This window comes from Larus michahellis, chromosome 11 (genome assembly GCF_964199755.1).
Source record: "Larus michahellis chromosome 11, bLarMic1.1, whole genome shotgun sequence".
In the NCBI taxonomy this organism is placed as follows: Eukaryota; Metazoa; Chordata; class Aves; order Charadriiformes; family Laridae; genus Larus; species Larus michahellis.
Window position 1 is genome coordinate 20,387,465 of NC_133906.1, and position 21,940 is coordinate 20,409,404.

General features: G+C 43.6%; 2 protein-coding genes across 5 annotated transcripts; both read right to left on the reverse strand.

Moving 5' to 3' along the window:
- Positions 1-1,761: 1,761 nt before the first annotated feature.
- Positions 1,762-10,107, reverse strand: LOC141749728 (hepatitis A virus cellular receptor 1 homolog). Of its 3 annotated transcripts, XM_074603759.1 has the most exons (8): positions 9,810-10,075; positions 7,485-7,829; positions 6,232-6,282; positions 4,278-4,357; positions 3,955-4,011; positions 3,073-3,187; positions 2,410-2,449; positions 1,762-2,013 (listed from the first exon to the last, which is right to left on the reverse strand). In XM_074603759.1, exons 1-8 carry the CDS (start codon positions 9,931-9,933, stop codon positions 1,920-1,922), a joined length of 906 nt encoding a protein of 301 aa, XP_074459860.1. In that variant the 5' UTR covers positions 9,934-10,075; the 3' UTR covers positions 1,762-1,919. The 3 variants fall into 3 exon arrangements, with proteins under 3 accessions (XP_074459860.1, XP_074459861.1, XP_074459859.1); XM_074603760.1 differs by lacking the exon at positions 6,232-6,282 and having other exon boundaries at positions 9,810-10,107; XM_074603758.1 differs by lacking the exons at positions 1,762-2,013; positions 2,410-2,449 and having other exon boundaries at positions 2,777-3,187; positions 9,810-10,073.
- A 4,115-nt stretch (positions 10,108-14,222) lies between these two features.
- MED7 (mediator complex subunit 7) lies at positions 14,223-15,880 on the reverse strand. Of its 2 annotated transcripts, none has more exons than XM_074603762.1 (2): positions 15,816-15,880; positions 14,223-15,213 (listed from the first exon to the last, which is right to left on the reverse strand). In XM_074603762.1, exon 2 carries the CDS (start codon positions 15,192-15,194, stop codon positions 14,502-14,504), a length of 693 nt encoding a protein of 230 aa, XP_074459863.1. In that variant the 5' UTR covers positions 15,195-15,213; positions 15,816-15,880; the 3' UTR covers positions 14,223-14,501. The 2 variants fall into 2 exon arrangements, with proteins under 2 accessions (XP_074459863.1, XP_074459862.1); XM_074603761.1 differs by having other exon boundaries at positions 15,754-15,855.
- Between the last annotated feature and the right edge of the window lie 6,060 nt (positions 15,881-21,940).

The following is a 21,940-nucleotide window of genomic DNA, read 5'->3' on the forward strand; positions in this document are numbered from 1 at the left end:
CACTAACAGGCCCTTTTTAGTTTCGGTACCTTCTCACACATGGCAACACGTGACCGGAAGGCAGAAAATGGCAGAGCTGGTTTCTTCCAACAACTTTCCTGGCCCAGGGATCAGTAACCACCTAATGTCTGTGCTCCCACCCAGAGCTCTTTAGTCAACCATGAATTCACCTCCATTTTTTTCAACCTTTTAGGCCTGTTGCAACAGGCAGCCGCAAGACAACGCGCAGCACAAGTGAAAATACAAAGCGCACCAGGGTCCCCTCTCCCAACTTGCTCTCCATTTCTGCCTTCCTCAACAGGATGAGGAGCCTTTCCCTCCTTCGCGAGCCTTTGCAGGCGTGCTCACCTGCGGTATCCCACCGTAGCCAGCCTCGCCAGGACTCCCGGGGGGAAACACTCCCCTCCCAGCCCGCTCCAGCCCTCCCATCTCCACCAGCCGGGGGAAGGATGGGTAACAGCTCCGCTGAGCCCGGCTCCCCTTAAAGCACAACCAGACTGTGTCCCCAGTGCCTCAGCTGCGAACACAAACACCTACTGATTTTATTATTGCTCCGTTACGCCTCATTGGATAGCACAGCTTTGTTCTTTGCACGACTCCCTCGAAAATGACGAATTCAATGATAGAAAGGTTGCGGTAAGTCTGTGAGCCTTCCCTGTGGCAGCAATCTCTGCTTGAGGTATCATACATTGCTGCTCGTGAGGAGCTTCGGGGCAAAATTTGTCCTGACCAATACTTAGTAAGAGTTGGTCTCTCTCCTGCCTGTACTGCTTTTCCACTCTTTCGGGAAGTCCCCAGCCTCTGTTTAAAAACGCGGTCGTAAAAATGCTTGGGGAAAGTTATTCTCCCACTTAAAACTGATTTGGGTGTGTTGTGTGTGTTGCTCAACAAGGCAGAAAGGCTTGTACTGAGGAGCAATGGAGGGAAGGCTCTAAGCCACAGATACTCCCACTGACGACCTAAAAGCCATCAAACCAACCCAGCATAAGACAGCGGTGTTTGACACCTGGAGGGGCGCAAAGGCAGGGCAAACTTTCAGCCAATACTTTGTGCGATGTCCACGACATTTTCCACAATTTAAGAAAGGTAAGAATTTAATTAACTTAACAAAGTGGTTACTTTTTGTTCAGTTGTTTTAGAGGCCTAGAAGTGAAACTTTCCACCCTGAGGACTTCTCAGGGCATAGGCGGGCCCAGGGAGAAAGCCACAGAAAAAGTGATGTATTTTGCAGAGGAAAACCCACTTAGTCATAGTTCTCTGAAAACAAGCTGTGACTATTCTGCACATTGATGGTGTAGGCTCTGAGGACATCCCATGAGGGGGTGAGCGTCAGTAGCTTCTCCGGATTTAACCGCGGGCTCAGTACATTGTATTACTGAGCTCCTAGCAGGACTAGGTATACCTGACTTTAATGAAAATTCAACTAAATGTACATTACAACACTAATACTACCAAGTTTTTCCATGTGTCATCTTTGTCGGGGCAGCTGTGACATTGCTTCTGCCCCCTGATGGCACGGACTCTTGTGTAGCTGGCAGACAGAATACACAGTAAAGACAAAGTTTAAAAAAAAAAAAAACCGTGTGGTTTTCCTTTTGCGACTGAGCACTTCTGGCACTTCCTCTTTTTTCCAAAAAGGAAGAGAGAATTTGAAGCAGATAATAAATATAATGGTAACTTCCTTTAGGGCTTCATAAGCGGATTCTGGAAATTTCCATTTGAGCCAATAGGGTTTCTGTTTCTGGAACAGGCTGATAAAGGTTTTAATTAGAAGTGTAGCTTTTATTTGTTTTATTAGAATGATGTGAATAATGCTTCAGTAGTCCAGTCACATTTAGCTGCTGAGCAGAGGGAGCAGCTAACATTTTGCAAAGTATTTAATGTCCCAACGATGGCAAAGGCAAGCATGTTTACAGTTTTTAGTGTATTATATAAATGTTTTCCTCTGCATGGGTCTCATCTTCCAGGGCACTATGGTTCCCTGCACGTTCCGGTCTCCAAAATGCAACGAAGCTGCACAACAGAGTAAAAACAATGCTGTTAAACAAGAAACAGACGATAGAAACACAGGAGAAGCGCAGACAGCTAAATCAACCAGCTCACTGGAAAAATGTAAAATATGCAAAACCACTTATTTAAGCATGACTGATAACGAATCATTTTTCCACTTACGAGACAACCCACACTTGAAGTTTGCATGCTCTCTAATGCAATGAACTAAGTTATACTCATTTTTGCTTACTAACTAATAATAGCAGAACTTATTAATTTCTTTTTCCAATGTTTCCTATTAACTTGAGTTTAAAAAAAGAAAGTCAAAGTATGTGGTGGAACCATCAGCATACTCACAATGTTTTCTTTCTGCAACCTAGTTTGTCCAATTAGCTAAAGCGGGAACAGAATACTTACTTTGGAAAGTCACCCGTCGTCTTTGTATTGTATAAATATTCTAAGGACCATCCAGGGTGAAAATCAAGAAAAAAGAAAAACAAACAATTTTCTTTAAACCATCAGAAGCAAGTAAAGTAGCAGGTTCACAAAAAAAAAAAAAATAATTCAAGTGTAAGAAACTAAATATGGGAACTTTAAGCAGATGTTTTCAGTATGGGAAATCCCCATTATTTCCATGAGATTTAATTCAGATGGCTTGGTCTGACCAACAGCCTCTATGGAGAAAGTCTGGCACATAAAAAAAATTATTGGATATAGTTATATGAAACCAGTGCCCCTCCCATTGGGAAAGACTGGGACAACATGGCAACTGAGGAGGAACGGGTAGGAGGAAATGAATGGTGCAGGGGAGGGGGATTTGTATCACGCATCTCCTCACCAGACGGTGGGTTGACTGGTTGCTAAGGAGTCCGAGACATAAAATGACGAGACCACACTGGCACCTCGCTGTTCTGTGCCCCCGAGGCTAAGGGGGAGAGCTGAGCAAGCAACGACAGCACAGAGTGTGGCCACACAGAGACCTTCGCTCACTTCCCTGAAGCAGGAGACATGTGGCATCTGCCACAGTTGTGATTTCATGTACCCGACCCACCTGAATAACCACCTGTGAAAAGCACTTACTTCTGGTGACAAACAGAGACACAAAAAGGATGACTAGAAGCACCACACACAAACTAATCCCAATGTATAGCCAGTTTTCTGAATACTGCTGACTGGGACGCGATACAGACGGGTTCTGTCGAACACAAAACAGATGAGCATTAGTGGCACTGACAGTAAGAAGCCCATACAGTACCCAAAGGCCATTTGCGTGTTTTGCAACCCTGCAGTAAAAGTGTACTTGAGAGCAAGAGCATAATTTGAGATACAGGACTAGTGCCAAGCAGCGTCACTGCAACAGTGGCGTGAACCACGCTGTTAAACACCTTATTTCTTGAGATAGTCAAAGGATCTGAAGTTCTGACAAATCCCATCTGTTCAAGTTTAATACTATTTAGTGAATATTTTAGTTAGTTTTTAGGATTAAGTTATCTGCAGGTGTCACACACACACACTTTTTGTCAGCTTATTCAGTAGTTTTTCAAGGCTTTATACCGATAAATAAATATGCCTTCTCCGTACATTGGTCTTTATTTAGGCAAAGCTTCTTTCTGAAGCCAGCCATCAGATACCCAACCTCTCGTAAGGAGCTCAGGCCAGGGAAGACACAGAAGCGCAGTATGGTCCCTGATGTACACCCTGCACATGCAGCAGTATGAACGCCCACAGCTCATCCTGCCTTGTAGCATGTCCCAGCAGGCCTTCCCAAAGGCTAACTTGGCTGTCTTCTCTTCCGGATAAAATCCGGGTGATGCTCCTGCCTCTCACTCTGCAACGGGTGCTGGAGGACTCATCAGGACGGACGCAGAGCTGCCCGTTTGAGCCCCCCTGCTCGGGGCGTGCAGGCGCATCGCTGTGCTCTCAGACAGTCCCATTTCCACCCCTCCCTGTATCCTGCCGTACCTGCAGGTTGGAGGTTACATCCCAGCAGTCTGAGGTGTTTGAGCAGGGACCAGGGGCCTGAAAGGCAATGAAGATGTTGCTAAAGCTCTTCCTGAATTAGTAGGAAGTACTTTATGCATGCAAAGCAGGTTTTCCCCCCGCTTTAATAATAAGCACATAAGCATTCTTTCATAAGCACTAAACGTGCTGCCTACAAAAAAAAAATAAAAATCTTCTTTTGCAATCAAACCAAAACAGTACAAGTGAACTGTGGGGATGAGCCAATAGCCTCTTATGTCTACCCACTTTGTCTAGGTATGCTGTAGCACAGCCGGGATGCTTACGGTCTGAGGAGCTTCCGAAGGAGAAACCGGTGGCCACGTTCTTGTGGTGGTGAAGGATGATTCACTGGTGCTCCCAGGAGCTGAGCAAAGGCAACACAAACACGTCACTCGCACAGAGAACCATTCTGCCTCGACAGAGGCACGTTTGTACTGCTGACTTGGGACCACCGAACTTAAGTATCTCTCTATCAGGGGTCTTGGCTCTGCACGCCATAAAAGAGGTTGGAGCCTTCAGAGGGCAGCAAAAAAATTCTGAATATTGGAGCCTCTGCTGCCCTTTTCAGAGCTTCGAATCCCTTCCAGGAAACAATTAGCTCTTGCTGTTATCTCAACATAGGGCCTGGAAGGAAGGAGTCACCAAGGTAGGCATCTGGTTTTGGAGCCAAGAAGAGGCAGTTGATGCCCAAAGCAAACTTAGGTTATCTGACGAAAAGTGATTAAGGTTAGCTCAGGGCCTTGAAAGAGCAAGTGGTGCAGAGTTAGTGAAAGCGAGACTTTGACAGTCCCAGACAGCTATACAATGAATGGACTGACCAAAGTGTGATATATTTGCATAAGGAACTGCAGCATATTTTGGGGTAATTTCCCAGAGCAAAGCTGTTTGCAGCATTTAAAGTTCAGAGCTACAAACTTATATCTTCCATATCATCGGTCTCAGTTTCTCCATGTGTTGTCAGATGATATACAACCCTCCCAAAAACAACATCTCCTGTTCACATTATGACAACCGCAGCTGGTTCCTTTGATGTTTTAAATTGTTACCCTTATCCCAGTAGCTTTATTTTGAAGAGGACAGGATCATCTGCTTCGCTGTTCTCTTCCATTGGAGATTCTGGAGCGTTCCTGCATCAGAGGCACATGGCCACCTGCCCTTTCCAGTCCCCCTCTGTGTGAACATGCACCTACTAACTTGTATTTTGAAAACATAAAAAATTGTTCCACCAGCGGCTAAGGAAGACATCACAGGGTTAAGAAAACCCATGAGTTCCAAGATTGGATGTCATGATATTTGTAACCAGAACAGAAACAGTGTGAGAAAGTTTTCACTTCCTCTTCCAAAACGGAAACGCAACTGTTGTAACATTTTGAAGTTGCTTAGCTGGAAACCTCTGAGATGGAGGGGGAAACAAGAACAGCATCCCTGATTTTTCTTTCAAATTCCAGAGAATAAGCTATTGTAACACTGCGAGTTCTCTCTTGCCTTTTTCAGACTGAAAAAGATGCAGCTGAGTGGGTATACGATAGAAGTCTATAAATTTGTGAGTGGAATGAGGAAACCGAGTGAGGAATAGCTGTTCACTGTCTCTTCCACTACACTGAGGAGCCTCACATTATGAAATATGCACGGGCTACAGAGGACGGGGGGAGCCTGCAAGACACACATTATACCAAGGTAGAAGAATACTTTAGCGCTGTATCAGAAAATTACTGCCCTGCTTCTACGATCCTCCTTAATCATCTGCTGTTGACTGCTACTGGAGATAGGATCTTGAATTAGATGCACTTTTGAGATAGTCCAATAAAACAGTTCTATGTTATAGAGCCAGAAATAAATTGATTGAACAGTGGGCAGACCCAGCTCCTAAAAATTTGTGGTTTACTGCTCATGGGATGCATTTCCAGAAGAAAAGGTGAGATTTTATACCACAAAGAAAACAACATACCAAAACAACAGCCACAAGAAAAACAGTGCTTGCAGCACCAATAAAACTTTGACTTAAGCATAACACCTGGAAGCAAACTTCCTCCCACGTATACATGTTCCTTCTGTCGGACTCTCTATATAATGTCAGGCAGAATTTAAATCCAAGTTCTGATCTCTGGTTTTATGGTAATGTTTAGTAAATTTTAGCCAAGAAGTTCCTGTCATCTCTCATTTTGTTTCCTTCACAAGATCCCCATTTGCAATAAAGCTTATATATGCTGTTGAGATTAATACTTGGACAAAAGTTACCTGAGGTCTTTTCAGAGGTGTAAGTGTGAGGACTTGCAGTAGAGATTCTAGCTGATGTTAAAAAAAATAAAACAAAACCAATATACATTATAATTAACCTTAGTGTTCATTTACATAGTGAAAAAGAGAAAATGTTTCCATAATAAAAATTTGCTAGCACCAGCTACACAAGTACATCTGTCAGCCACTTGTTCCATATATGATCATGCTTTTTACAAACAAGAGAAAGACTAAAAATCAAAGGAAGAGTTGATTAAAAAAAAAAAAGTCTATACAAATTTTGTGTCCCTGGGCTTTACTCTAGAAACAAGCAGGGAAAACGAAGCACTGTTTTCTAGGAAAAGGGTACAACTATAACGCTTTGGATGAATTAAGTACCCTATGCCTGTCTCCTGGGCTGCATCAAAAGCAGCGTGGCCAGCAGGGCGAGGGAGGGGATTCTGCCCCTCTACTCTGCTCTGGTGAGAGCCCCCTGCAGTGCTGCATCCAGCTCTGGAGTCCTCAGCACACGAAAGACGCGGACCTGTTGGAGCGAGTCCAGAGGAGGCACAAAGATGATCAGGGGGCTGGAGCACCTCTCCTATGAGGACAGGCTGAGAGGGGTGGGGTTGTTCAGCCTGGAGAAGAGAAGGCTCCGGGGAGACCTTATAGCCCCTTCCAGTCCCTAAAGGGGGCCTACAGGAAAGATGGGGAGGGACTCTTTATCAGGAATGGAGCGATAGGATGAGGTTTTAAACTGAAAGAGGGGAGATTTAGATTAGATATTGGGAAGAAATTCTTTACTCTGATGGTGGTGAGCCCCTGGCCCAGGCTGCCCAGAGAAGCTGTGGCTGCCCCATCCCTGGAGGGGTTCAAGGCCAGGCTGGACGGCGCTTGGAGCAGCCTGGGCTGGTGGGAGGTGTCCCTGCCCAGGGCAGGGGTTTAAGCTTCCTTCCAACTCTAACCATTCTATGAATCTGTGCTGCCCTTTCTCTTAAATTCTTCACATGGCGTTTCTAAGAAAGCTCAGTAGTGCTACGCACCATGAAACAAAGCACCATGTCCTTTTTTTAATTGCAGTGACCATGCTGGGATTACAACAATGCCAAAACCAGCTTAATTTAAACAGCATTAACAGCAGATCTGCAAAGTCCTAAAGATTAGTCCTATGGATGATTACAGAAACCAGGGAACGATTTCAAAATTTTGAAATCCAGACTCAAGAGCAGATTTCCCACAATAGTACTGACACAAGAGAGCATCTCTGCACTCACCTTTCTCTACCACAACGTTGTGATTACTTATCTGATCATTGAACAACCCTGAGATCTCCACGCGGCAGCAGTATGTCCCACTGTCGGCTTCCACAGCGTTCACAATCGTGAGGGAGACATCGCCCGTCACCAGATTCCCTTTCAAAATATACCTGCTGTCGGACCGCTGTGTCACCTTCCACCCATCTGTCCAGATAATGGTCTGGTAACATTTTGAAGCAGGGCACTTGCCACGACCCCAGCACATTGATGTGATGTCTTGTTCTCTCCTAACACTGTAAAAGCAGGGCACAGTGATATTCTGACCAACCTTTCCTTTCACAAGTGATCCCGATACAGTGGGGCCTGTGGAAAAAAAAGACAAATGTAGCTGTTGAGCCCAGTGCGTGCAAGTGGAAGCTTCTCATGCATCTCGCTTGACCTGATACCTCCCATCATGCAAACACCACCAGGCATTGCTGGATTGAGTTTTCCACAAATAGACGTGAATCCCAGCAGGACCGATGTGGTGAGGGATAATGGTCGGGCCAGCGATCTGTTCAGAATGTGTCTCTAGCCAGAGAAAGAAGAAACACACCTTCTGCAGCCTCTGCAGGTAGGCAGAGAGGTGAAAAGAGCACAATTTACATCTGCACAACTTGGTGGCTTCTCTTTAGCCATGTCCAGTCTGTTAGCTCTTCATTTTTTAACTTAGTTCAGATTTAATCCAAGCCATACATGAGGGAATGGTAAGACACTGACTTTCACTAAAACCGTTGTGGGAAACTCTCCCTCCCTTTCAATGGAAAGCCACTAAATAGCAGGTTCCATCAGAATGATCACTGCTAAACGCATTTCCTTTCTTCTTGACTAATAACTGATTTTGCCTATTCCTATCAGGAGAGATTTTTCAGAGTTTTTTCTGAGAAATTTGATACGCTCTTTTTTCACTACCTTATTTTCTTCCCTCATTCTTATGCAGTTTCTAATTTGTTTGGTTCCCATTAAAAGTCATCTTTCATGTTTCACACTATTCAAGTCAAAACAGTGAGACCCAGCAGCCCATTCATCACAGAGATAGTTTCTTTTACTGTATTTATACCACTCCAGTCAATATTGCCTTTAGGAGGGTTTCAATAAAAGCTGTATTAAGTGTCAGGCAAAAATCATTTGTGCTCCGGTGATCCAGTCAAAGCCATCCTGTAACCACCACCTTCTAACAGGTTACGCAGTGGGGCTTCCAAGGTGCACGTTCTGTCTGCTTGTACTTCAAAGAAAACTGTTTGCCGTATATTTACCACTACACACTTCTTATCAAATTCAGTAACACAGGATCACATAAGTAAATATTTTGATCTATTCGTATTAACATTTAATGGATAGAATTCTCTGCAGCAAGGACAGGCAACAAGTTATCTCTATTAAAAGTCTAGCCCAGTCTATAATTAGGAAGGGAGCTCCCCGAGGCCGGTCCCCCAGCACGCACCAGCGGACCTCGTGCACTGTACAGTTTGATTGCAATTGTCCCTCGTGAAAAAGCTGTTTTCCCCAGCTCAGCTATTTCCCTAACCTAAGCTATTACAGTTAAAAATAAGCCTGCATTGAGAGACTTTGCCACAATAGCATACTAGAAACTAATCTCTGAAAATACTGTATTTTATTTAATATCAAAAAGCAAGCTCTAAATAAATCTCATCATAAAAGGCTTTATAAAGAACTAGAGGAAATAATATCTGTAATACCCTTTTCTTTCTACTGAACATATTCTACCACCAAATTTGCTGCCCATACTAGTACCACTCTGCAACCTGTTGTTTTCCATGCTATTGCCTTTAACAACGTTTTCCTAGGAGGACTGCTTTCTCAGAATAAAAAAGGAGAAATTATCAATTTGTCCTAATAAAATTTCAGCTTGGCTACAAAACACCAGAAGCTACAGCTGACTTTTTTCCCCGTCTTCCTAACCATTCACCTTCACAAAACCTGTTGAAGTGAAATACCCTTGTTTTACATCTTTTCTAAAATGATTTAAAGTTCTCCACTCATCTCAGATCGTTATCCAAAAAAACCCAAAAGATCACTCACTAATAAGACTAGCAGACAGCCCAAGAAGACGCATCTTTAAAACCACCATACCCTCAACATCATTTTGTTTGAAAAGGGAGATGATGCCACGAGAAGACTATTGAGCCACTGTGATAAAGTTTTATTCATAATACAAAAGTGAAGTTTCTGTGTCATGTGGCCACTCTTCCTGTTGTAACATAAAATCTCTCTCTTTGCTACCCTCAAAAAATTGATGCATGTTACCTCCATCCACCTATTCCTTTAGGCCCACTTAGTTACCTGTAAACAGGATCAGAAGAATCCAGTTCACGGAGAAATAAGACGACATTGTAGCTGAAGACCAGGAACAACACTCCTGTTCACCCTTGGGGCATCGACGTTCAAGAAAACTTATCTTCTTCATACACTTCTGGTTTTACTGCATAGTACGTCATCTTCAGACACAGCTGAGAATGCCTTTTCGTCTAATCCGGATTGCCTTTCCTGTGGGTAGACTTTCAGCCGCAGCTGCTGGCAGCACACACAGCTGAACACTTGCTGACTGTGGTTTGACTAAAAGGCTAAAATACTTAGCAGCACTTCAGAAATCTAGTTCTCGTTTTTCCCAGGTCTGCTTGATTACAGTAGATGAAGCTGTTAGCACCACCGCGCTACGACTTGAAGCGAGTACGAGATGTACTGTACGAGATGAAGCTGTTAGCACCACCGCACCACTGACACGACTGTCAGTAATCCATTGCCCCACACTGCTTCCCACACCTTTTTTTTTGCCAGAGCAGATAGAATTCGGATAAGAGATTACATAGGATATGTAACAGACTGTGGTAAACAGAGAGGACTTGGCAAAATAACAGATTCCTAGGAAGAATTACTCAAGCATTTAATCATGAGTTTTTAGTTCTAATACTTAGAAGCAGCTCAGAGTGTCTTTAGACAAATGCTATTTTCTTTGTAGGCTATAATTTGGTAGTATTGGAAATCTGCCCTACTGTTACACAGTCGTAGCCGAAAAGAGTTGCAGTCTTTCACCAATCCTTAAAAACTCTGCATGCATCTGAGCTTTTGCTATATAAATTAACACACACAGGATACAGAGGTCACTTTAAAAGTGGTGTGGAAACCATGTCGACCCAGGCTCAAGGGTCACTTTGACAAAACGTTGCTGAAATGCAGCTTTTGGGAGCTTGTGTTCCCCACCCACTCTCCCTGTCCCCGGATTACCTAACTCTTCTGGAGGACATCTTATCTTTTTATATGGTTTGGACTAGAACTGCAGCTGTGATCAAGTGCGCTTGACCTAGGGCCAACAAATGTTCTTTGCTGAAGTAACTAATCTACTTTACATTGTTTTATACAGACAAAATTAAGTTGTAAGGAGTTACTTTTTATCAATAAACAGTAGAAGTGCTTCCAAAACCACACACTAGGCTAGAGTCGGAACCAACAGAGCTGTCTGCCACTGACTACCTTACAGGAGATCAGAGTCACTAAAGTGACAGTTTCTTTAAGTGAAAAGGAGGCAAAAACAAGGGATTGAAGTAGCCAAGTGACAAGACACCAGCAACACACCTGTAGGAAAGAGCTGAGAGGAGGAGGGAGAAAGGGGGATTTTTGTATGCAGTGGCTGGAAGCAGGGCTCTTACGAAAATGCTTCCTCTTCGCTCCTCTGGTTTCTGGGGAAACAGGAAACTGCAGATAGCTGCTACAGGAACAATTCCGAACATTAATAGCAGGATCCTGAAACTGCTCTGCACAAACGGAAAAGGCAGAGCAACCTGGCTCTGGCAGAAGGCGGGTGACCGCATCCACCACAGCCGTGCCGTGATAGCACATGGCACCAGCTGAGGAACTCCTCTTGGTAGTTCAGTGTGCGACAAACAACCACCTGCAGACTAGGACACGTCCCTTCTGCCAGTAACCTGCAATGATGTGCAGCGTGCATGGGTCCACATGGATTCCTCCTCTGCATGGGCCACATCTGAGCTCTGAAATGAGTGAATAGGGTGAGAAAATAAGGAACGTTATCCCTGAGCCCATACTACTCACTTCACCCAGGTTGGCTTCTTCATATGACAGTCTACAGTAGTTCAGGTGAACCAGGAAAGACATTCGGGTCACACAGTAAGATAATGCGAGAGCTACAGGGCAACAGTTAACCCACTTGCTTTGGATTTCACCTCAAACAGAGACCATAGGAAATGCCTTGATATCATTTCCGAGTTTCTACGTGCTTGTTTTCCAAGTTCCTGTTTTTCGTTTGTGCAAGGAATGAGCACCATTTCTGTAGAAAAGGTGCCAACATCATCTTTTTCATTCAAACCTTTAAGTAGCTGCACATTTTTTCTTGACTTGGAGCATATAGTCAGATCATACTTTGTGAAAACAAAACCAAACTAAAACATTAAATATTGAAATAAGTTTAAAGCATTGTTGGAAACATCTCTTCATTGCACCGTTTTAAAGCCTTATCATTAAATACCTTTTCTTCTTTTCCCCCAGATGATCAAAGCTACAAACTTTCACCTTTTGTCCACTGGTGACACACTTGGCTTCTCTGTATCAAGAAATTTTTGGAACTTTTCAAGTAACTGTACTGCTGTTATCCCTGTGCTTGTCCAGATACTGTACCAGAAGGGCTGGGCTTTTTTCTTTTCCTTCCTTTTTTTTTTAATTAAGAAAACATCCAACCAAAGGCTGTTTAACACGATGTTAACTTCATCTCATCAGGTTTCATAAGGCATGTATAATCCAACACATATTGCATACATTAATGTTTCAGGGGCAGAATACTTAAACGTTATTACATCCAAAAATAAAATCGGGATTTGCTGAGGTAAGGAAAGATCTCGTCATCAGGAGCAGGTTAATTAACACAGTACAGAAGACATTTATAACCAAATTTGCTAGTCATTGAGTCACATCATCCTATGAAACATGCAACCCCCATTTCCCTAGACTAACAAGCACTGCCTTCACTGCAGCCACGGTCTGTTGTTTACCTAAAAGCAAAGTTGTAACAGAAAAAGGGAAAACTATCATTGCTTTAACCTGATAAAGGCGGAAAAAGTCATCATTTTGGCTGAAAAAGCCCAGGAAGCCTCCCACAGCTTTCTAAGGGTTTGCCTTAAACATAGAAAAAATTAATCTAGAATAAAAAAAAATTATTTGTGAAACTTTTTGGAAAGTGAACGCAGCCTTAAGTATTTTTTTAAAATTACATGATCCCATTTTACTTTAATGGTTTCACGGAAGTTCATTGCAATTGTTAGTTGCTGCTAGTACCCAGCTTCTGCAGTGTTTCAAAACTATGGTACCCAGGCCTATGACTTTATCGAAAGCATGAAAATTAGACAAAAATCTACAGAACACTATTGAACGTCTATGACAGTTCTTTTGGAAGAAAGTTAAAACATCCATGACAAACCGTAGTTGCACTGTGTACAGTCTCTCTTATCCAGGAGGCACTAAATGTTTCCTCATATCTTCCACATGAAACAACATTTGCAAAGTAGATTCCAAATTAATTCTGCTCACTTGCAACTGTTTCAGTTACCTACAAGCGATATAATTTAGATCTAGTCTGGAGAGAAGGAAGGAAAAAGTGGTGGTTGAATAAGGACAAAAGCGTTACACTACCCACCATGTTTCTATTTTTTTAGTGTTACTTATGATGCCACGTGCACTTAAAATAGCAGATGATGTTCTTCAATGAGTCATAAACTCGCTTCAGTTCATCTTTACCTGCAATGAGCTCAATGCCCACCACCCAACAGCTAAATACTTTTGCCTGCCCATTTAAGTAACATTTCTGAAAACAGAATTATCAAATGAAATAGCTTGTTAAATCACAGTTAAAAAACAGAGTTTGTGCAAGTTCCCTCACCCATAAAGTTTACCTGGTTTTTAGCTGCTGTACGTACTTCGGAAAACATAGATATTATGGTGTTACATGGCAAAAAGATGGAAGTAGGATTTCCCTGACAGGAAGGGCAGGGTAAAGAAGCCATTTCTTTGCTGTGAAATCACTCTCTTCCTCTTGCTATGGGGATTTGATCCAACTCAAATGTTCTTTAAACATGGTTGATATGGCTTCTGCTTGATGGAATACTTGAGGTTCTTTCAAACTTAGAAGTTCTCAATTAGTATAAAGGCTAATTATCCAATCAGACTCTCCTTTGAGAAAAATGCAGAGCCCACCTAAAAGGCAAATACAAAGCATCTGCACTGCAAAATGATTCACTTCATGCATGTGTATTAACTATGGAGGAAATGTAAGTTAGTCTAAGCTATCTACGCGTAAAAAAAAAAAATAGGCATTTTTGTAAGCTCAAAACTGGTTATGATTTACATCTAAGAAAATTAAAATCCAAATAATTTTAATTCATTCGGTTGTTGAGATTCCTGACAGTGTGTCTCTATAAGGCAAATTACACGTTACATCTGTAATAAAGGAATTCTTAGTTTCTCTTTAGTACAGGTATAATACTACAAAACTAGAAAGGAGTGGATTTTGCAGACTTGACACAAATTTTATTTTTAATATTGAATTAGACATTCCTGAAAGGACCCTGAAATTGTAAACAACTAGCACTTATTTGAAATGGAAGAACTGTCAACTGCAATTCCTCTCAGTCAGACCCCTTACTTGCTTCCACACTATAAAGCAATTAAAAATAAGCATACCCAAAAAAGTAGAAAGTGACAAATGAAAAAAAAGCTAGCTTTAATCTGTGGCTACCACCTCACATGATACATTTAACAAAAGTATACCTTTTTTGTTTGTTTCTACGAATAAACACACAGCTCACAAAATATTAAACATTTTCATCTGCCTAGTCACTCACAACCTCCAACAGGTGTACATTAAATGCTTCGTCTGCTGGTACAACAGCAAAACAAAATACAACATATACCCTCATATACCTCATTCTGCTTCTCACTATGGTGAGCTAACAAAAAAAAGTGTTTTCTTCATGTCATTTCATCAATAATGCTACACATAGCTGCATCTTTGTCTAAAACCTGATCTCTCGTGCCACCAGAACGCTCTCTCTGCTTTTCGCTCTGTCCAATGCAATTGCTGCCATCATCAGGATCCATTGGTTCCACTTTCACTCTCAGTCCTCCCTCTGAATGAGGCAGATCATCAGGCAAGGAAGCCAGGCAGTTCTGAATCATCTCTACAACTCGCTCTAAGTGCTTCTGAAATCGCTCTGCTGTTTCCAAACGCTGACGTTTCTGCACCTCCATCATGACTCTCAGTGTCTCCCGAGCCTGGTGAGGCCGATACTCATTTATAAGATGATGGACATGAACAAAGAGCAGTTTCAAGTCCTCCAGTTTCTCCTCTCGCTTTATACTCCCTGGACTCCTTATCAAGATATCCAAGAGGTCCAAAAAGTTGACCAGGATAGACATATTAAGCTTTCTTAATTCCTTCTTGTGATCAAACTGCATGGGATGTAACCGTTCAATACCCTGGCTCTCCAAGGGTCGAATAATCAGATCATCACATTGAAACTGATTACCAAACATCATATAACTGTCTTTCACAGGTGGAGGTGGCTTTGGAGCCAGGCCTTTGCGGATATTTTCATCGGTATATTCTTTTATATATTGCATTGGAGGTGGAGGAAGGGCACTCACTTGCTGAGGTTCACCCATTTTTGCCAGATGAAAATACCTACAGAATGTCCCAAGAAATATATGTTAAACAATTTGTGTCACAACCTCGTCATATAAACAGAAACAAAGGCAATATAACAGAGATGGCTGTGAGAAAATGAGCCAGAAGAAAGCCATCTCAACGTGTAGAATGCAGAAAACACTCGAATAAATCCATGTTAGCTTTTCACTAAGGCATACTTCTAGCAGGATTAACTTCGCTAGAAGCACATGAAGCATTCATCCCTCGAACCATGAAAGCCCGGCCTGTAAACTGAGAGGGGGAGACCCCTTCCCTAGCTGAGGCCTAGCCCGCTACCACCACGCCAGAGGAGAAACCGCGCAGCCCGGCGGCGGGCAAGCGCCGCCCTCAGGGGAGGATGCAGCCTAGCGCCCCGGCTCCGCAGCCCCCGGCCGGGCCCCCTCCGGGCCAGGTCCAGGCTGGGCCCGGCTCTGGGAAGGCCTTAGCCGCGGCGCGGGGGTCGCCAGGCCACTAGCTGAAAAGAGAAGAGCCGGGAGCACGCTACGACAAGACCCCCATCAGCGGCTGACCACGTACCCCGCAGAGGAGACAGCCCCGCTCGCAGCCCGCGACCGCAGGAACCGCCTCTCCCCACCTACCCGCCGAGCTCCCCTCAGCGCAACGGCCCGCACCCCGCTTCCGGCCAGCGGCCCGCCTCCCTCCCCCTCCATTGGCTCGCCCACCTCCGGGCTGCACGCTCTGATTGGTCCTCCCGAACACCCGTCAGAAGCTTGATCCACTCAGCGCAGGAGCTCGCTCGGGGGGCGGTGCTAGGCCGGGCGGGGCGGGCGCGGCTGCCTGAGGAGGGCAGGGTCGCCGTCATGGCGGGGGGTGCTGTGGGTGCTGTCCGTACATGGGCCCTTCAAGGTGCTGCCCTGCCGCCGGTCGTGGCAGCACGCAGCCCATGCTGGGCGGGGGGGTGTCCCAGGGGTGTGGGGCTCCCTCAGCAGAAGCCACCCCTGAAGGCGCCAAGGCCAGAGGCCTGTCGCGGGGCGAGCGGCCGGCCTGGCGTTTGCAGGCCCGGTGGCTCTCTGTGAGACTTCGCCGCTGCGCTGAAACGGCATTTGGAGAGAGGCGATGGGGTCTGTGTGTCCCCGGTGCTGGGAAGCACGGACTGGTTTGAAAGAATATATTTAGACCGGGATCTGCCAGCATGATTCTTACACGTTAAACCCTGAATTACGCAGCGATCATTTAGTACGTGGTGTGTAGTGGGGTACAGTATGCAGTGCTCCCGTGTGTCAGAATGGCAGGCGTTACCCTTGGTCATGAAACGAAAGCATCACCCTGCAAAGTGTATCCTTCCTTCAGCTGAATACACTAAACCTGACCTCATAAAGACTGTAACAAGCAGCTGGGCTCCATTGTTTCTCTTTTTTTGTTGTCTTAGGAGTCTGAAGAAAAAATGGTGGATTTAAGTTTTTCGCCACGTGGATCATGGGGAGCTGGGCTTGCTGGCATCCCCTCTGCAGGGATTCCTCCCTGAAATAGCCAACAGGAAAAGGATTTTTGACACTTGGCCGTTTATGTCCCGTTTTCTCTCTTCCTCAGCAGGTGGCAGCAATGGCCTTTGTCTGACAGGGAGCTGTTGTGTGCCCATGCACCATCATTTACAGATTCACTTTTCAAGATTGATCATTTCACCAAAAGAAAAGCTTCGACTGAATGATAATTACTCTGGATCTTCTTAATTATTTCTAAAACAGTGCAAAGAAACTCCAGAATACTTAGGTTTATTTGACTAGAAAACCTGAAAACCATTTACAGCTCACATTTTACTGAATATCTGAATTTTTAAGTATTCCAAACACTCTACAATAAACAACGAGCACAACCCTGGCTGCAAAATACACTAATCAGTTTTTATTTGTAAGCAAAGTATATCTGGGGAGGAAACAACCGCCTTTGAGACATTTGTTCTCAGATGATTTAGTGACTATCTGTCACATAGGAAGGAAGGATTTACCCATTACCAAAATTCACAGATTGAATTATCAAATTGATAATGGGCCTTCTCTGGCCATGCTGTACAGCATTTACATATTTTACACCATGTTGCTGATTAATGACTACATTGTTTCTTAGTCTCATATCTCTTCGTTACTTAGTCTCAGTTAAAGGTTGGTTCTTTTCTCTGTATTCACCCAGATTGATGTAATCCGTGCGATTATACTTCACTATTTTTCCATGTATATGTATATATGGATATGGCCTAAATTATGTTTTCATATATAGGCTCAAGGATTTATTTATTTTTTTTAAGTAACTAGGCCTCAGGTGTTTTTAAGTAACTAGGCCTCTTGCTATTTGGTAACGACTTACAATTTTGATTTAGGGAAAAATGACAGTAAATTGATCAGGGCTTGTTCTGTATTTGTCAACAGTCTCTAGACTGCCGTATTTGACGCCATCTGATATCTGAAGCGGTATCTTCACATTTTCTGCCCTTGATGCCATTACTTCTACTTCAGAAGTGAGACAAAGGTCTTTACGTTAAGGATTTTGTGGTGCCCCAAGAGGTGAATTCATCTAGTGTTCTTTTCAGAAACACATCTATACAGACCGAAATGTCACGAGCGTGAATGGCTTGCTCAGACCCAGGAGCCCGGGTACAGAAAGCTCTTGTTCTTTGTGCAGAAATACCCCAACGAGCAGCCACAGTGGGCAGCACAATGCAGAAAAAACGTAACAGGAAAAGGTGGTTTGCCCATCTTGTGTTTGGTTTTCAGTGTTCCAGCACTGGACCTGGGCTAACCGTCCCTTTGAAAAGTAGGAGTTGTGCTAGTGCAGAATCTGTTAGTAAGAGCCACCTTTAAGAAAACTCAAAAGCACAAAAGGGAATTTGAGTCTAAAATATTGTATGCTTTAATTATTTTGATAAGAATTAAAAAAAAAAAAAAACACAAAAACAAAACACACACAAAAAAAAAGTTAAAAAATGAAGACATTTAAAAAGTTTCCACCAGTCGCCATTTTCCTACCACAGCTATGGAATTTATGGTCTCCGCAGAGTGAAGGAGTGCTTTGGGTGCAGGTATTGACCTGGGATTCTGGTAGTCTCCCATGCCACAGGCTTGGTGTTTGACGTGAACCAGTCATTGAGCCTCTTCATATTAATCCACAAGGTCGTTTGGGATCAGGAGGAAGATTTAAGAGACGTTTAATCTTCATTCATGAAATCAGAATACTTTACCACATGGCTTCTTTCATCAGCTGATGATCTTGTCAGTTGAGAATCTAAAGAGTTCGGAGCAGAAAATCAGCCACTATCAGCCAGGGGGATCCGAGATGGCTTATCTTTTTTAATTTTTTTTTCTTTTTAACATAGTGGTTATTTCTAAGTACTACTTCAACACATACAAATAAAAATTTTGAAGAAGCGAAAGTACTCCAGGATAGACATTCAGATCTTATCAAGGCACGTAAACAGGGAACTCGGAGCATGGTTTTCTAGTACAGGCAAGGGTGCAGTTCCACACTGCAATTAAACAATTTTATGCTTTGGAAAGGGAGGTCTTGTTCCCTCAGCCTCCTCCGCTATTCTTTCCTCCTGGTGCTGCTCCCCTTTCTTCCTTCACTGCTCCTCCAGCCCCAAACTTCTGGCTGTACAGTCCTCTCTTCTCACTACTTTGTACCATCACCGTCCGGCATTGGATGGCAAAGTAAAGTGTCGCAACTCCAAACCCCACAAAAAACATGACTGTACATTTTGGTTTTAGCCTTCCAGTGAATTAAGTCAACTCACTGTGCTATCTATCCAGTGAGTACCAGGGCGAGCTTTTAAGAGAGGGGAGCCGTAGGCAGAAGGAAGGGGGGAGGCTGGGGAGATGGTGAGGGGAACAGTTCTCCTTGGTTCTGTGGCAGCAAGCTCTTAGTTTGTCTCAAATCATCTTGTTACATCATACCCTGAAATACAGGCAGAGAATAAAAGGCACCGCCTCCAGAGATGCACGAGAAAACCCATGTGGTAGGAGGCACTAACGCATCTTTGGGGTTTTTGGACTTTCCAGACTTTGATTTCACATTTTTTTAACAGGAGCTGAGCTTGATTCTCTACTGCCTTGCACTCCGTGAACTGTGCAGCAAGGATGTAAAATACTGTGACTTCAAAAAGCAGAAAACAGTGAGGGGCCAAGCACTTGTTTTTTACACGATCTCTGTGATTGTGAGTCATTTTCCCAGTCTGTATGTAGTGGCCAAGACAGAGAAGACATAACAACTAATGAAAGAAGAAGACAGAGATTCAGTTTCACTCTTGGTAGCATGGCTGATTCTCAGAAGACCCATGGATGACACTGCTTCCAAATGAGAATTGAGGATGATGCGCTCGACAGTTTGCTTTCTGCTACATTTCAGCTCTTTTCTGAAATAAGGATGGTATCCAGTACGAGCCCACCGCTGACAATTCAGCACAATTCCTACAGCATCTGGAAATTGTGGGAATGAACCTGGACATCCCTTCAGCAGATGGGGAATCAGTACGATGAAGTTCTCTGCCTCAAAGACACAACATCTTAATTTATTGCCTTAGCTAAGTTTATTTTGGTTTTCTTCATAACTAATTTTAGGCAAATTGGCACGTTTCATTATCAGGCATTCCAGTTCCGTTAATTCAGCGGTCGTGTGTGCCATTGCAGTATGCTAAGTTATTTTATCAGAATTTGAATCCAAGCATTGTACAAGTGTAGCAAATATGAACCCCACTTTCATGCATGGTCTTAGAACAGCGCTACTCTCCTCTGTGCTAGATTGTATTTCTTCCATTTTTGATTGCTATGGCACTCTAAATAGTAAACAAAAGTGTGGGGGGTTTTTGCAACATTGTCTGAAAAATAAGCCCAAAATGCAACTCGGTTCCAGCCTCTTGTTGGGTTTAGGTTGAGTGTTACATCTCACAGCCTAGTTAAGCATCAAGCTCAGGAATTTCCTTTTTTGGTGATTGTTATAGGCTTTGTTGCAGGATATACCAGGGAGGAGGGGAAGAGAAAAGGAGCCTGTTAGGGGTGAAGGGGACTTAAGCAAGCTTTATGTCTCCATCTGCTGTGGTTAATTCCCGTCTCCCTGTCTCCTGCTGTGGCTTTGGGAATTAATGAATTTGCAGCGCAGTGCTGTGCTGCCTTTTCTTTCTGACTCTTCAGACTAAAGTATCAGCTGCTGCCTATTGGTGCACCTACAAATGCAGGAAAGAAGTTTAATGTGCCCGTCATGTAAAAATTGGGGCACACCGATCTTCAACGCACACGACAGTTGAACTGTTTCTTGCCGTACAGCCTGTTACCAGATTCAAACAGATTCAGATCTCAGCACAGAACCTGGGTGGTTATTTGGCAATGGAACAGATACCTCACTGCTGGTTAATAAATTGACATGGCTCAAAATCCAGGCACATTTTGATAGAATCAGCCAGCACTGTTCCCTACGCTCATAGTCTTAATGTTGTTTCTGGAAGCAACCCTCCCTACCTGTTTTTTAAGGCAGACATTAATGCTGGGTTTTTACTTGGTCACAGTCCTGTGTGTGCCTATTGTAACTTGTAAATTAACGTGTCTCAAAAAATGTGCCTGCATGCCATGAAGAAGTAATCCCTATCCAGCCATCAGCAACCTGGGCAGCTGCAAACATGTCACTTTGCCAGAATAAACCACGGGATTTGCAGCACTGCAGTTTTGCCAGCAGCGTAAGTCACTTCTTTGTCTTCAGAAGGAAATAGTAACAGAGTGGCACCACGATAGGCAGGGACTAATAAAAAGAGCTGGAGCAAATTCCCAGTTTGGGTGTGACCTGATGAAACTAGGTTTTCCTTTCTGCATTTTTTGCCTAAGAGAGAGCAGCTGAGCATTATACCTTCGTCACGGACGAGCCTGTCCTAACCCTGTGCAAGTTCACCAGTATAAAACATGTTCTCTGTTACTGCCAACGTCAGTGAGCCTGGGAGTGATTTGCTGCAGGCATTCACATCATGGATAATTCACTACATCCTCCTTGCAGATGCTCAGAACAAGGCAGCTACTTTCCCAGGGCTCCCGAACAGTTCACAGGAGAATCTTGCTCTGGTTCTACAAGAGCAACTCCTTTGGTCACTGGGAGCAGTGTGAGCGGATTCAAAGGTGCAGCTGTAAGACCTAGAGGAAAGCTGGATGCATCTGGCTCGTAAAGACCAGCCTAATTCTTCCCTTTTTCTGCAGCTTTCTGTCTTGCTCTTTGGGTCTACTGGAGACATGTTTATTGGGGTGATAATGAACTGCCAAAGAAGCGAGACAGCTGAGTAACTCAATAAAGTTTCTCACACTCTAAAAAAGCTAAGTAGCAAAATGGATTGAATTCTGGAAGCTTGGAAGTTGAACGATAATCATGTATTGAACTGCTTGTGAAAAGGAAGAGCTGGCACCAAGGCACTAAACCTGGCCCAAATATTACACATGAAACGAGTATACAGGTTGTTTTATGAGAGTGAAAATATAGTTGCAGCCTTCCGGTCTGTTTTTTTACAAAAACAAAAACTATCTATATTTAACTTGATAAATTTCTCTGCCGCCTTCAGGACATAAGCATTGGTATCAGAGCAGGATGTGCGGGTGGGGAGATTTCCACAGTCTGCAGTAATAAAAGTGTGAACTGCATAATCTGGGTAAATCCCCTAAGAAAAAATCCAATCCCTAAAATAACATTTTTCAGAGCAGAAATAGACCAGTTTGCGGGAGGTAGCAAGGGAAGAACAAAGGTG

What these genes read in the sequence shown, in the direction of transcription:
- LOC141749728 (XM_074603758.1), bottom strand. Translation starts at nt 9,933, where the DNA reads ATGAAGAAGATAAGTTTTCTTGAACGTCGATGCCCCAAGGGTGAACAG. An exon ending in TCTTCTGATCCTGTTTACAG is followed by an intron (nt 7,830 to 9,809) that starts GTAACTAAGTGG and finishes TTTTTTCCACAG; the next exon opens with GCCCCACTGTATCGGGATCA. An exon ending in CACCTCTGAAAAGACCTCAG is followed by an intron (nt 4,358 to 6,231) that starts GTAACTTTTGTC and finishes GCCTTTGCTCAG; the next exon opens with CTCCTGGGAGCACCAGTGAA.
- MED7 (XM_074603762.1), bottom strand. Translation starts at nt 15,194, where the DNA reads ATGGGTGAACCTCAGCAAGTGAGTGCCCTTCCTCCACCTCCAATGCAA.